Source organism: Carassius auratus, chromosome 32 (genome assembly GCF_003368295.1).
Source record: "Carassius auratus strain Wakin chromosome 32, ASM336829v1, whole genome shotgun sequence".
Classification (NCBI taxonomy): domain Eukaryota; kingdom Metazoa; phylum Chordata; class Actinopteri; order Cypriniformes; family Cyprinidae; genus Carassius; species Carassius auratus.
Genome location: NC_039274.1, coordinates 4,266,971 through 4,283,499, shown reverse-complemented (window position 1 = coordinate 4,283,499; position 16,529 = coordinate 4,266,971). Strand labels below are relative to the sequence as shown.

General features: G+C 37.3%; 2 protein-coding genes across 4 annotated transcripts; both read right to left on the bottom strand.

Annotated features, from left to right (window-relative positions):
• Nucleotides 1-106: 106 nt before the first annotated feature.
• On the bottom strand, nt 107-5,604 carry LOC113051395 (membrane progesterone receptor epsilon-like). Its single transcript, XM_026215113.1, has one exon. It carries the CDS (start codon nt 4,344-4,346, stop codon nt 3,231-3,233), a length of 1,116 nt encoding a protein of 371 aa, XP_026070898.1. The 5' UTR covers nt 4,347-5,604; the 3' UTR covers nt 107-3,230.
• Nucleotides 5,605-12,446: 6,842 nt separating this feature from the next.
• LOC113051394 (ankyrin repeat domain-containing protein 46-like) lies at nt 12,447-15,736 on the bottom strand. 3 transcript variants are annotated; one of them, XM_026215110.1, is made up of 4 exons: nt 15,605-15,736; nt 13,933-14,275; nt 13,435-13,593; nt 12,447-13,353 (listed from the first exon to the last, which is right to left on the bottom strand). In XM_026215110.1, the coding sequence occupies exons 2-4, from the start codon at nt 14,241-14,243 to the stop codon at nt 13,137-13,139; spliced, it is 687 nt and encodes a 228-aa protein (XP_026070895.1). In that variant the 5' UTR covers nt 14,244-14,275; nt 15,605-15,736; the 3' UTR covers nt 12,447-13,136. The 3 variants fall into 3 exon arrangements, with proteins under 3 accessions (XP_026070895.1, XP_026070897.1, XP_026070896.1); XM_026215112.1 differs by having other exon boundaries at nt 13,933-14,317; nt 15,605-15,691; XM_026215111.1 differs by having other exon boundaries at nt 13,933-14,288; nt 15,605-15,689.
• Between the last annotated feature and the right edge of the window lie 793 nt (nt 15,737-16,529).

Below are 16,529 nucleotides of genomic sequence, written 5' to 3'. Positions count from 1 at the left end.
TCAATCACTCTCTCTCTCTCTCTCTCACACACACACACACACACACATACACACAAGGATATATAAATGAATATATAGGCGAATTCACACCGGCAGACATGGAAATGTGAACATGACATTCTTCTCTCAAAGGATTTCTCAGCTTAACATTTAACTCAAAGCACTTATTTTTGTGATTTTAACACGTATCTTACACACAAAATAATATTTTTTTTAAACCACACACATGTACATATTCTTTTAGAAAAGAAACAGACAGACCTGATTATACCATTTAAATTTATTGATCCCTAGTTTTCATCTTTTGACACAGATTGAAATAGAAGCAGTACAATAACTCTTACATATTCATATCCTCTAAATTGAAGTATTCTACTTTCACGTTCAAGCCTATATCTTAATAAATAAGATATATCAGCATGTTCTACTTAAGTAAACTATGATGATAAACTCAGTGTGCCTCCAGAATAGTTTCTGTCTTCTCCCCTGAGAACTACAAACTCTTCTAGAACTAGAATTTCTAATCAACCGGTTTTAAACCAATTTTTGAATATTCATATTTTGGTGTTTTCTCCAAAGCAAATATGATACAGGTTAAGTCTCTTGTACATTTGATCTGTAGAGTATAACTATATCTAAATACAGAAGTGAGGTGTTAGCATAAGCCGAGCACAAAGTTGGCAGACTTGCATGACGGCAAACAAAAGTCACGAACAGCCCAACAATGCTCTGTCAAAATTGCTGAAACCTTTGGACTTTGTAGATAACCCACCTCAATATATTAAAACAGGAAAAAAATGTACATTGGGTCCCAGTCAAGATCACAGTCCAGCGCAGACACATTAAGTCATTTATGTGCAAATCATATATTCTGTCTAGATTTTAATACTACACTTGTGCAACACAGTGTAATAAATTATTTATCTCATTATACGATACAATAGTATTAAGTATGAGGCTTTCAAAACTCAAGTTATTAATGAATGACGAATGGATCCCTGTGAATGATGAAATACATAAAAGACTAAATTAAAAAAAATATATATATATAATATGTCCTCACAGCTATTGCAACTATTAGGCCTGCCTGACTCTTGAAATTGGAGGACAGAACAACAGAGACATAACATTTTTTTTGGACAGTCACAACATCTGATTCATCAATGACACCAGTTTGTAATTCACAGCAACAGAAAGACATGTTTACACATTGTTAAACCACACCAATCCCTCAGACTAAACAACCTGTCTGTTTTGTCAACAGGTGTTTCATTAAAGCACTTTTCACACTCTCTTAAAAGAGCACCACTTACTGAAATTATCTGATTCTGATTGGATGAAGGAACATTTAACTACCCAGCAAAAAGACAACTCAAGGCTGTATGCAGTACAACAAAGCTGAATACAGCCAACAAGTAACACTTTCTAGAAGTTATTAACAACTATGATATAGGCTACCACAGACATTTTTGTGTAATGCATGATTACAGTTAACCTGTTTTTTTTTTTTTTTTTTTCAAAAATGGTCTTTACATGTAAAAACAGTACTTACTGATATGTTTTTCAAACAATAGTGCCTTTCGCACTGCTTTAGTTCCAGAGCTAAATGTACAAAGCTGAAGTACTGGGACGATTTTGCGCAAACTACTTCCCAGCACCAATTAAAGGGTTGCATTCGCATCAACAGTGTGTTCTAGGAAGTGACGTAAGCCGGTTGACAGCGACATAATTTTTGGGCTGCGATCTACAACGAAAACGAAGAAGAACAACATTAACAACAGGAGGATGGAGGACGCTGTGATCGGAGCTGTGTTTTTGTTGTGTCTCGCGAGTTTCACAATAAAGGATATGGAATGTCGGCGTATAGCTACATTAAGCGATTGAAAGAATGGAAAGGAGGATTAAGAATCTCCATCTAGAACTGGAAGTTCTACCTTTGCTACAAGTACCTGCACTTCAGCGTCAGTTCTTCTAACGCTGTTCTCCATACTTGCAAAATAAGCTGGCATTTCAACGTCTACTTAGTGTGAAAACGCCAAAAATTGGGTAGTTCCACAATTAGTTCTGGTACTATGAAAAGATTCACGTGGTGCAAAAGGCCCTTATGATATGGCTTCGTCTTCGCAAAGGCCTTCAAATGTCAAGTCATAGAGAAGCGTTTACAATCAATAACAATGCATAGTTACAGTAGCTTAAAATATAGAATTTAAACTGAAATCTATGGTTACTACCTAATGCTGCCACACACGTTAAGGTCTATAATCGACAGTAATGACAGTATAGAGTGAAATATAATGTTTATTAGAAACTGTGAAGGGGTGTAGTTTAGCACTACAGTGATGTAAAGCAGCATGCAAACTCCACCCCTCTCATTTCCCTTTGCTTCAAACATTTTTGGCTTATTTGTGTTTGTCTGCTTTTCCAGTTTGAAGGGTTTGTTAAAAAGAGGGAGGAAATGTAAGTGGGCAGATGAGAGGAAAAGCGATACAGTGATCGATAGACTGAGAAAAAGAATTTCAGTGATGGAAAGTGTTTCAATATAAGGTGTCCCAGTAAAAGCTCAATCATGCACCCCTCTTGAGTGAAACTTATGTGAACTTTCTGGAAAGTTCACTCAACAATTCAGTCCCTGGGGAGCAAACATGGCAGAGCTAGCTTGCTGATTACAGAGTAGCGAGGACTTTGACACTTGACAGCAAAAAACAGTCTACCTCCAACGTCCTTACAATAAAACCTGCTGAAACATTCACAGTTTTTGTCAATTAATGCCTACTGTGCACTTTTTTTCCTGTGGCCATATCAAACTTAATGGGACAGTTCACCCAAAATGAAAATGATGTCATCATTTACACACCTTAATTTCATTACAAACCTTTCTTTCTTATGTGGAAAGCAGAAGGCTTAAGATTGGATCCCTTCATCGTACAAAGTGAAGAAGACTTTGAATATACCAGTGTATTCATATGGTTTAATTTCATGTTGCCCTTTATGTCCTTCTTAGAGCTTGAAAGTTCTGGGTCCTATTCATAAATATTCAAATATTTTGTGTTTTTGCAAAAGAAAGAAAGCCAGATGAATTTTGAAACAACTTGAGGTTCAGTAATAATGACAATTATCATTTTTGGGTGACCAATCCATTTAATAAGTGATACGGCAGAAATCATTAAAACATTATTCAAAACATAAAATCCAAAACAAGAACTTTAATCCTGAGCAGCATGCAGTGCCTCCTAATGTCCCTTTATCTTTTTTTGCTCTGGTTGGTAGATCTGATATGCCTGCCAACCAAACCAGGCTATGACACATGCTATGCACCCCTGCAGGAGCACCATGACCCCATAGGTGGACCAGAGTGTTGGTCCAGGAAGCCTAGGTGGCGTTGCAGATGAAAGTACCAAAGTTGGGTTGAGAAGCAGGTCCCACATCTCCACTTTGATCATTTGCAGCTCGTCCAGTATCGACAGGAACGTGCAGCAATGGAACCACTGATGGCTGTGACCCCAGATATCAAAGATCCCAGGAGAAAAACGTTCTGGGATCTTACTGATATTGAAGATGGCAGATACCACCAGCCAAAAGCAATGACGGTAGAAGAAGGCAGCCATGGTGGAGAACAGATGAGGGGAGGAGGATGACGGAGAGCTCATGGAGAGACGATAGAAGACAGGTGTAGAGGAGATGAAAAACGGAAGGAGGAAGACGAGGGTGCGGACAGCATAGCGGTACTTCCGCCAGCACTGTCTGGTGTTACAGCAGGTGATGACGCATATGATAGCGATCAGACAGGAGGAGGGGATGTAGAGGCTTTCAAAGAACTGTTGGACCTGAGTGTGAAAAGATGCAGAGAGCCAAGACTCTTCATCAGCGTTCAGGCTCTTTCTTTGAGTAGAGTTCTGTCCCTCAAATCCAATCTCTGGTATTCCTGCTTGAGGATGGATGTAGTAGTAATACGCTAGTGAAGAACCCACTGTATACGCACTAATAGTCCCATAGTCCACAAAGAAACAGATTTCACGAATGATGAGTGACATGGAGTTGAGGAGATGAGCCAAACTGCTGCCTAGCAGCAGGTACAACACTCCCAGGAAGTAGTTCCAGAAAGGGTAGAAAAAAGGATTGCTAGGTTCAGGTGCTCCTTCCCATGTGAAAACCTCCAGAAAGTGATAGGTGAACACAAAGATGGGGAGGAAGTGTGTCCAGAAGTTTCCGGTCTCATTGGTGGGACGAAAAGCAGAGGCTAGGCACTCCCGTAGACTGTAGTTGGGGAAACGATAACCAGACAGAATGAAGTTCTCAGTCACTTTTGGTGGAACTTCAGTGTGACGTAGTAATGGAAGTGACCACATGACTGGACCGAAAGATCAATTCACAGAGTAGCGTAAAAAATATCTCCTGATCTTAGAATCATTGTTGAATTAGATTCACTGACTGATAACATGTATGTAGCCCTACGATGTTGTAGGTAGTCGTTACATAACTAGTATTACTTAGAGAAGGCTTGACTTTCAAACTCGATGACATCACAGAGACACAAATGTCATTTTAATAATCCTTTAGAAGCTTTTATGGAGTTCAAGCGCAGATTTCAGATGGCAAAGGCAAATCCCATGGCTTAATACAAATCCCATCAGCATGTACTGAAATGACTGTGGTTTTAGCTCAAATAAATAATCCTGCTGTTGCAAGTGCAAAGGTCAATGGAACCAGTGTCCCTTTTCCCCCGTTTGCTCAAGTCTTTAGAGTTATCGACATGGTAGATTCTACTTAAAACAATTACGATTTAAAAAATAAATAAATAATAAATAAATAAAGCAATCGAAGAGGATGCTTCTTTCTCACTGTTCAAGTCTTCCAGGGCCGTGACGTTCATGTCATCTGAGGTCCACACGACCTCGGTCACACATGTGAGTAAACAGGGAGCTGTTTTTCAGTGCGGAAAGTCTCTTTTGCTTCTCACTGCGGCTGCATCTCCCGCATTAAAGCTTTTGAAAGTAGGTCATGTGGGACACGGTCAGACACCGACCGGTCTCTGAATACGAATGCCACCCCTCAGTGTATATATTATTCGTGGTCCGCCGCGCACCGGCCAGATTATCTCGCGCTGTCTCATATGAAGATGCACTGCTGTAACGTTAGATTAGTTGACGATCTCGAAAAAACAGCCGTTTCATGCAGTCTCACAGCGCCGTTTTTACCTCAGAGCGGGGAGACAGAACATCTCTCACGATTCAGCTGTCGGTGTGGCGGCTAATTCCTCTTTTTTCGCCCATGTTAAATACAGCTGTGCTGCTTTAAGCGTCTTTTCGCTCGACATTCGCATTGCGGTGCTGTGTAATCCGGCACGAGATCTTTCCAGGAAGGAGATTCGTTTCTGCTCGACAGCACTTCTAAATAAACAGTCAACCGGCGTCCAGTCCCTTTATCATTAGATAAGAGATTGCCACTCAGTTGTGCTCAAATGCCGGTTGTGAGGTGCTGTCGGACTCCTATCCGGCCGTTACTTGATCAGGATAAAAGCGTCAGCGTTGCCAGCTCCGAGAGCAGCACCGCTCTTTAACGTGATGCGTGTTTTGCGGTCTTTTGAAGTGTACGACTAATTCTCTCTCTCTCTCTCTCTCTCTCTCTCTCTCTCTCACACACACACACACACACACACACACACACACACACATACTTATCTATCTATATGTGTAATGACAGTTTGTATTTTAGGGAAAGCATCTGTTTGTTTTAAACTTTAAACATTTTGACCAAAAGGCCAAGCTGTTTTAAATTTAAGCCACAGACAAAAAGGTTGTGCTACACTTAAACTACTTGATATTTTGTATAAATATGATAGGCCACATTGTATTCGACTGTAAATTGATATACATCTCCTAACTACAGAAGATGTGTTGCTAGGTGCCTGTTTTCAAGTGGCTCAGATTGCAATTTGCAAAGGAAAACTGTGATTTTGGATTTTTTTTTTTTTTACGCGTGCAATATATGTTCTGTCTCTCATATTTGTTACAGTAAACACAGCCTTATTTACACAATACAGTGCTCGCTGAAGCATTCTGCATTTAAAAAAAATCTAATAGGCTATTGTGTCCTGTACTGGTGGTATAGTAATAATAATGTACTTACATAAAAAGAGTGTTTTTAAGTCAGAACCCAAACTCATGTTATGAACTCAGTTTATTTTAGCTTACTAGCAATAAAACACAATTTGAATCACCAAATAAACAAACTTCTAGGCAGTCTGAATTCTTCATAATGACACCATAACATTTCATTATGGCTAACCTGTTAGCTTCTCTGTTCAATTACTGTATGCACAACAAACACCCATCTGAGTCCTCCAGCATAAAGCAGTCTATTGTGTAACCATGAAAGGTGGTCCTACAATGGGCTACAGTTAGAGAATATATCTTTTACACAGGCCAGCTGTTGGTTTAGCTGGGAGACTGGGCAGCAAATGTCTGGTTGTGCTGATTTTGGAATATTTCTGAAGCATGTTGTGATGGAACAGTATTTGTCATTTTTCAGTGGTCACTTACAGTATAATAATCATCCTCTCATATCATAAACATGACTTTCGAAAAAGTAGCAGTAGTAGTATTAAAAAAAAAGAATTACTCTTCTATATTTTAATCATTTTTCATATGCTTGAGCACCTCTGAAGATCATATTTTATTTAGACATTTTAATTAAATATTTAACGTGTTTTCCTGACATTTAAATGTGAATAGGTCAGCTGACTTTGTGTGGGCATACTGTAGTTCCTATACATACCGTTTTTAATACTTGGCATTCAGAAAACTGCCATTTTAGGAGCAATATAAAAAAAAAGCCATCCATATTGAGGTTTGTGCATGTGTATATAGGGCTGTCACGATATCAGATTTTTCACTACACGATTATCATGACCCACAAAATAGATAACGATATATTGTGATATATAAATCTTGAAAAATAAATAAATAAATACATAAATAATGCTCTCAGTCAAATTCATCTTTATTTGATTATTTGACCAGTGAAACACCATTGCATACAAAAAGAACAACTGCACTAAACAGAAGAGACTATAATGCTAACTTTTAGTTTGTTACATTACAAAGTACAACATTTCATAAGAATAACAACATCTTTTTTTTACTCCCAACACGTGTTTTAAATAACTTCCTTCAGTGAACTGATTCTTATCACAGGATTAGGCAGAAATTATATATTTTTTATAGTATTCTTTCCAGCGATTATCCTATAAATACATATCCTTAGTAAAATACCTGAGATGGCTTTAATAACATGTGTTGACTGTCTTAATCTTTTTATGTTTCACTATATATAACATTTCTTTCTGCATTCTGAGAGGTCATCTACAGCAATAGCTAGATGAAACGTCATAAGTTCTATTACTCCTATAAGTCTTGCTTATGGACTTTCTGTGCAGGGGCGTCAAGTATGAATGAAACAAATTACATGAGAGAGTTAAGCGTTCCATATTGGTCCTATCTGTGTAATATTCATTTTAAACATCGCTAATACTGGTATATTGTGACACCTCTTATTAACACATTAACAATATTTCATTATCACGATTATCATCAATACTGGTATTTAATGACACCTGAGGATTAGCCAGGAAAGGCCTCTGTGGGTATTGAAGTACAGTTTATTGAAGAGAGATGAATGGGATATATGAACTCAGTATCTATTGAGGTGAAATGGGAGTAGGAGGGAGAAGATCAGATGTGTCGCCAGTTATCAGATGAAAACCAGACTTCAACCTTCGCTTCACATACAGCACAGAAAAAAACAATCAAATTCAAGGCCCCGAGCGCTCTAATACCTCAAACAAGTTGAGACTGTTTCTCATCTACGAGACTCAAGTTGTCAGGTATTTAAAGGCATGTTTACTTAGTAGCTTTACCATTTAAATATTGCCGATTCATCCATCTGCTGTATCAAGTGGCAGTATGTAAAACATATTACACACACACATAAATTGTAAAATGTAAATTTCACAAATGAATGCTATGGTGATGATTTACACGTCAAATCCTGAATCAGTGTCACTGGAAATGAATTGTTCCCTCAGAAGTTGAGAGGACATTTACACGGTAAAGGTTAATACGATAAGAGGATAGGAACGGCCCCCTGTGACAATTTACAGAATTATAGTAATTACTACAACCACGTACTGTATGATAAAGGCAAATGCACTGTTAAATAGTGCTAAGACATAAGATAACAAACAGATGAATGGCCGAATGCACATGAATTTCAGAAGAGGAAGAGCAGATGTGTGTTTGTGTCTCCTGATGCCTGGAGGGCGCTGATCCACGTGACATGCGAGGGATCGGCGGTCTGAATCCTGCAGAGGTACATGACCACACAGGGTTTGAATAGTCTTTGCAACATGCTTTGTGATTGATGCATTGTGGTTTTCAGCCTAATAAAAAAGATCATGCATGCATTCACAAGCAAAAAGTGCTTTTATCCAAATTTGAAACTAAACGAAACATTAAAAGCTGTTGAATTGAATACACACACACACACACACACACACACACACACACTGACATCCCATATCCAGATACATCCTCAACAATTATCAGTTCTGGTTCTGGACCCTGGTGTTCAAAAGTCATCTGAGGGAGAATGATGGGTATCTATTGGGAAGATAATGGTGTCAACAGGATCTTAAATTCTAAAATCATCCTTTGTTTTAAAGGCCAGATAACATACAAAGCAGGGAATTTAGGAAATGATGAACTGAGAGGTCAAAGTATATACTAAACACCTGTTTTAACACATGCTGTTCCTGGGCTAATCGCAGTTTCCAAAGGGTGCAACCAGGGCTTATTCAGGACAAAGAGGTTGATAAATGTACCTTGGATAAATACCTAGGAACCATTTTTGATACAACCTTAAAGTTTCAACAGAATACAGAGGCTATTATCAAGAAAGGTTCACCAAAGAAATATCTACAGTATATTGAGTGCATTCTATAATACTTTTATTGAGAGCGTCTTGAGTTTTTCATTCCTGTGCTGGTTTCCATCTACTTCTATAAAGAATAAAAATCACCTCCAAATTATAGTTAGGACTTGAAAAATATCTGGTGTGCCATGGTGGAACCTACCTGAATTGTATGAGCAGCAATTGATAAGAAAGCTTGGAGTATCATAAATGACACGCACCCTTACACATGCACTCTGACAAACTGCCAGTATTAAATATTAAGTGTTTGACCAATCAGTTTAAGTTTTGTGCCAGAAGACATTCATATTTGTAATTTGTATTTTATTAAGCACTCTTAATGTGTCTGTATTAATTATAGATTTCCTAAGTGGTTGAATTTACTATGAAGCATGTTGTATTGTAATCTAATTATGTGAAAGTGTCTGTATTAATGTTTCTTGTGTGATTCAATTCTTACAGTATGTGTTTTTAGGTTTATTTGGGAAGAGGTTGGTGATGTGCTACCCGTTCCCCACTGCAGTGCCCCCTGTGGGATTAATAAAGTATCCATCAGGAGTCACCCAAAAATAGATTATTGCAGGCAGCATGCAATAAGGAACATTTGGCACTTACTACACCTCCTCAATGCTGTTATAAGTTCATTACAGCGCTCTTTCCACCACAGTTCATGTTTAGACAGGTACGACTGACAAAGCACCAGGGAATAAACCCCCTCTGAGCTTACACATATACTTCAACTTGAACTGTTTCTTCACTTCCCGTTTGCTGAGGACATCATGGCCATGGTCACTATTCCTTAATACCTCATTTATACTTTAAGTCGATTAAGGTTTCGTTAATGGTCCAAAAATATTTTAAATAAGTTATGTTCTTTTGAACATTCTATTCATCAAAGAAGAATAGAACAAAATATTAAATATTATAAATATTTTCCACAAAAATATTAAGCAGCAAAAAATGTTTCTTGAGCACCAAATCGGCATATTAGAATGATTTCTGAAGGATCATGTGACACTGAAAACTGGAGTAATGATGCAGAAATTAAGTTTTTCCATCACAGGATACATTAGATTTTCAAATGTATTAAAAAAGAAAACTTAAAACTTACAATATTACATATTTGAATGTGTTTTCAAACTGGAGCCTAGATCAAACCACCAAACACTTATAGGGCTAACTGCAACTACAATTAATGCAAAGCTATAGTGAAATGTCTAGATGACAATGTTGTCATCCTGCAAGCTATGATAATCACTGAATCGATGTATGAACATGCGTTCTGCAGGCTATCTCAGTCACTTAATCTTAAATCAGTGAACACAAGGAGTTCTGCAACGGTTAATGACAGGGCCTTTCAATTAATATCAACAAGTAATTTACAGAACAATCATAGTAAAGCACTCAGCTTTTACAGTCAGATATTCATACATTAAAACACTTTATCCATCATCCATCAGACAGAGCATACTAATGCATTTACTGAAACATCCACCATGTTTCTCAAACACACACACACACACACTTGTTTTGTGTTTCTCTCATCCAAAGACTACTATTGATTTTTACACCAAGCTAATGACATTTGCTATCATGTAAACCTAATCCTACCATCACACATTTTTTTTTTTTTTAATTTTCAGACAATGGCTAGTCTCAGAGTCTCCAAACGAAAGAATTCACAATCATCTGTTAAATATAATGGAACTGACTGTACAGTCCCTAGCATTACTGTAAAGGTTATTATGATGTAGAACATAGTTGTTGCTGCATTGGTTGAAGGTTACACTATAGTGTTATATTTGCTTGATTCTTACATGTAATAGCCTATGAAGAACTAAAGCTGAGAAGGTTGTGGCATCCAGCAGTTAAAATAACTTAAGGATTCATCTTAAAAACACGCACACACCATTGCCAATTAATTCAATGCATTATTTATAAATGTACTCTATATCTGTGGTTTTCAATCACAGGGCTGGGACCCTCAAGATCACTTGAGAGCATTTAAAATAAGACAAAACAAACATTAAACTGTTCCTGAAGAACCAGGGTTCCCACAGTCTTGGAGCAGGATATATGAGGGGAGCCTAATATTATAAATAAGTAAATAAGTATAAAATCTTAAAATGCAATTCCCATTCTTATATTTTTTTCAGAACATACATATTTTTAAATCGTCAAGATCCAAAATAGTTTGTTGGGTAGAAATTGTTACTAGTAAATCCTTATCGCTACCTGTTAAATCACAAACAACCTCCTCATGATGAGTTTGATTCCTACACCACAGAGAAATTCTAGAACAAAGAAAATATTCATGTTTTGGATTTTGCCTGTGACACAGGCCTGATCAAATCAAATAAATATTCCCCCCACTGTCTTTAATGCTTTACAGTTTATATCTTTCTCTTGATGTCTTATTCTCTTGTTTTCCTGTGTTGCATTTTGTGGGTCAGCACATGCCAAATGCACAGACTTTTTTTGGCTGTTTGTTGTTTCTCTCTCTAAGTGGTCCCACCACTGAATACTGTACATCTTACAACCCCCCACCATCTCCCCCTGCTGGGAGCAATCTATATCAAAACCCAAAGAACCATCCAGAAGAGTCATTCAGCTTCAACACACTCCATCCATCATAACGAGAAAATCAAATGTCTGTCTGGATATGAGAGTTGTGTATGTTACCAAGTATTAATGATTTAAATATGAACTAAAGGAACAGATTCAAAAGAATGCTACTAGAACGTATAAATCTATCATGTATTTCCACCTGCACCAGGGGCAGTGTGGGACAATTATAAAAATAAAACAGAGCTGTTCATTTTGCAGGCCAGTTCACCTTCAGTCGCTGGTCCCTATTGACTTGCATGTGTTTTTTTTTTAAGCTATGGGAGTCAGTGGGGACTGTGGTTAAGTTTGGAAAAGCATTAGCATTTGAGTTATAGCTTCCCTCAAGATTTACCAGTGGGTTTTTAAAATACTGGTTTAGATTTAGTAGTACAAAAACCATTTAAGGTGAAAAAAAAAAAGATTTAGTAGTACAAAAACCATTTAAGGTAAAAAAAAAAAAGAAAAAAAAGAAAAAAAAAAGATTTAGTAGTACAAAAACCATTTAAGGTAAAACAAAACAAAAAAAAATTATATGAAAATATGGAAAGTGTAATCAACATAGTTGTAACCCTTTACCCTAACCTTGACACAAAATAAACCACAACTTGTCCTTCTTTCATTAAGATTTTTCAGTTCTTTATGTTTCAACATCTTGTATGTCAAGAACTGACAAGAAATGCTGCATATATTTATTTGTATGATAACAATTATTACAATTATTCACTTTTGTTGCTGTGTGTGGTTTACGGTCATTTTAGAACAGCTGAGACAAGTCAATGTAGCTGTTCTTATCATTTTAGGCCATATTTAGCTTCAAATTATCTTAACATTGACTTTTTTTCTTATGGAAAATATTGCTCAGAACACAAAAATGGTGCAAAAGCATTTAATGGTGAGGAAAAACGGTTCTTATTTTAGCAAACAGAAAGACCCTTTAAGCATTTAGGATTATTTGTACACAAACATAAAAATAGAATACAGAATCTTAAATAAAGAATCTTAATTGTCATTTATCAAACTGTTATCTGAATCCCGATGGCCATTTATTGGAATATGTAACATTTTACATACCATTACTTTAAAACAATATTCCATGTAACAATGTCAGCTGTTGAATCGCAGATATGTAAATAAGCGTATGTATGTAACGACTGTCGTACTTCATACACACACTTCATATACAGAAAAAAAAAAAAAGATTATAGAAAAGGAAAAGAAGTAAATACTGGGATGAAAACATCATGCCTGATCTAAGCTACAACAGTCATCATTTATATCACCACTGAAATGATTACAAGTGTATATGTCTTACTTATCAACCAGTCGGCCAGGTTCAGTGATCATGGAAAGATCTGGGAGAAGTGGGTTTTTAAATACATTAACCTTAACCTTTCAGTCTTCCTTCAGAGCCATCACAGCCATCATCATGTGAACACTGTCACTCACCTTACCTGTGACTGTTCCTAAACTTCACATCAGACCGAAACTAGTACTATGAAGAACCTTCAGAGTCCACTCAAACTTCCCTTTAGTCGGTCCCGAGATAGAACACAATCTGGCCCTCAGTGGACCAACTCCAGCTGACTTGCAGAAAAAGGCAGTACGCCACTAACATAGTAAGCAATGCCCAAAGAAAGAAGGCCGATGACCAGCAGCAGCAGCAGGACCCTCCAGAAGCCCAAGTCCTCCACAAACTCCTGCCATGTGGAGCGAAAGCTGGACAGCACACCCTCGCTGTTCTGCAGGTTTGGATTCAGCAGCGAATGGCTCTCCATCGCACTAGGAACAACGTTATTCTGTTAGGAAGAAAGCTACTGAAACATGTAAAGTAATGAAACAATGTAAATGTGCAATGCTAACCTCTCACTCTCAGCCATTTGCATGGCTTCAAGTTTGGAGTGAGCTCCTCTGTTGAAGCCCTTGACCTCTTGCTCTTCCAGCCCTTCCAACAGCCGAATGGCATCTTTATTCACCCCTCTCCTCTTAGCCAGCACCAGTGGTGTTGACCCATTGTGGTTACTGTTCAAGTGTTAAAGAACAATTGAGAAACAATTTGAACAAGTATTTTATGCAAAACTTATAGTGAAAAACCTAATTACACATAATTAGTATACCCACTTACTACAGCTAAAATATTTGTATCAATACTTCTTATGGTTTTCTTCCCCTAAAATGTGTTGCTCTGTCAATGCTCAATAAATAAGATTGTAATACACTGTGAAAACTGAAGTAGTGAAGAACACAGGTGTGCCACAGTATTAGTCGCATTGTACCCAACATTAAAAAAGAAAGAAAGTAGTCAAGAACACTTACCAATAAACATTTAAATGTTCAAATAAATATATTGGTATATCTCACCAAATATCAATTTTGAGCCCATTGGACACCAGGAACTGAATGGTGTCCACATGTCCGCACAGGTGCAGTGCAGTGTTGCCCTGATAGTCGGTGGCTAGCAGATCTGCACCAAACTTGTGCAGGAAGCGGCAGATGTCCACATTACCTCGCGCCGCTGCCAGATGCAGACCCGTGCGGCCCCTGTGGTCGCGGATGTTGGGGTCGCAGCCAGCCTCCAGCAGACGCTGAGCGAAACTCAAGTCCCCATCGACACAAGCCTGCAGTAACGGTACACTGGTCTGCGACGAGTCATTGATGAAGACATATGACATGTCCGAGTCGGTCTCCGAAAATTCCAGCGTAACTGAAAAGCACAACTGTATGTTCGACACCTCATAATACAACACTAAGAGAGAGAGAAAGAGCTTTATTGCCCAGTGTGCTTACACTAGGGCTGCACAATTAATCAAGTTTCTAATCACAATTACAATTATGGATGCCACTATTACGTAATCATTCAAAGCGGGAATTAATCGTTCAGAGCCCACTTATGTGTGAGTAAGATGCATTTTTTTTTTTCTACATGTTATCTTAAGGGTTTTTCCATTGTTTTAATTTTAGTTTTAGTAAAGCATTATGATACCATTCATATTTGTACTTTTTTTATATAGTTAAAAAAAAGAAACCAATCTGATGTGTAGTTGACATTTGAGGCTTAATACTATTAAAAAGCACAATGTTTTTTTTTTCAGTTAGAGCGTTTTTAGCTTTTTTATTTTCATATAAAAATATGGCATGCAGTTGCAATGGTATAAACATAATTCATTGTAAATTGTGGTAATCAGAAGTAATTAACGATCAAAATTACAATTTCAAGGGGAATAATCAACAATTATGATTTTTGTCATAACCGTGCAGCCCTAGCTCACACACACATGGAATTTGCCTTGGCGACAGAAAATTTCTACATTTGCTACATTTCTACAGTAATATCATATATATTCCAAATCTAAATAAATTATATTGTCAAAACACTTAAATGTCAAAAGTTTCAGTTTCATTACTATCATTACCATTTTAAAACTAAGATGTCAATTCAATGCAACTTGATCTTTTTTGTTTTTGATTATTTTTGGAAACATTGTTTGTAAATAGGAGAAGCGGCCCTAGTGAGTCCTAAATTAAAACATCTGAAATATAACAAATGATCAGTGGTCTTCAGAATACAGTGGGCTTCATTTTCTTAATGCAAAATATCATTTTTAATAAAAAAATTTTTTTATTGTTAATTATGAGGTCAAATATGACCTAAATCTAAATGATGTGCTAATACTCCACTGCAATCATGAAACATGACTGAACTGCCTTGAACTGCTGAAACACTGTTTATCAAAGCACCTGCAGTATTTACCTGATCCTGAGCTGCAGTGCATTAGCCAACACACTGCTAGATGAGGCTGACTAATAAACATCCATCTACGGCAAATAACAATCATCCCTGAGACTTACTCCTCTAAATTCACAACAGAGACGAATCTGCTGCTAGTAAAACTAGCTCTGTTGTGTCAAATGTGATATAACGTCATACTGTAAACAGCTCTATAATACTCGAATCACTGCATTTTTATCAGAGTGGATAACATCAGCGCATTTATTAACATACACTGTTGACGAGGGTTTATAGGTACAGTACCTGTTTAGTGCAGCAGTATCACAGAAGAAACGTCTTGCGCTTGTTCAAGTCCCGTTATGTCCTATGGTAATGTCTGTAGTGTCTGTAGTTTGTGAGTTACCACAGCATCAGTGGTGACTCTGAGTTAGAGCGCGCACAGCGCCCCCTGCTGCTGTGGGGCGCTGCTGTCTGAAATCTGTTTTGTTCCCTCTGTTTTGAATCAGTGCTTCGGAGCTTGTATCAAACTCGCCATATCACGAGATATCGGCAAATGCGGATACGGACGTCATACTGTTTTGAACTTTAGTTTCAAAACATTTCGTAATCCAGTATAATTTGTTTATTGCCTCTCAACCTTGTTAATGTTGTGTTCTCTTTTTGTTCTTTTTTACTAAATTAAATATAATAAAATCCAGATGGTTCCCTAATAGTGCGTTAGTGTTATTAATAGTAATTAAGCATTAACAGGCAAAGCATCCCTGTGCAGAATGGCTGTCCAATAAAGTAAATGCCAGAAGATAATCTGAGGGCCAGAACCCAAAATCTTTTAATTTCAGACTTTGGGTTAATTAATAGTTCAATAAACGAGCGTGCATTACAATTACGAGCCATTCTATAAGGTGACATTTCAGCACTTGACAAACGGACAGCGACTCATAAGTAGCACTTAAAGTTACGTGCGATTGTATTCTGAATTTCTGGGGGAAAAAAAGCGCGTGAAATAATAACGAACGACTGTAAAACACTCTTAAGTGCTAAAACCAATCGTTATCGGGAAACTCATTTCAAGGAGGTTCTTTATAGCGGCCTTGAACTTAATAAATTCAACAATATACACGAAATAGCCAATTATATAATTTCTATATAGATACCCCCCCCTCCCCCTCTTATTTATTTATTTATTTATTATTATTATTAATTTTTTTTTTAAATCTCATTCTTTTCA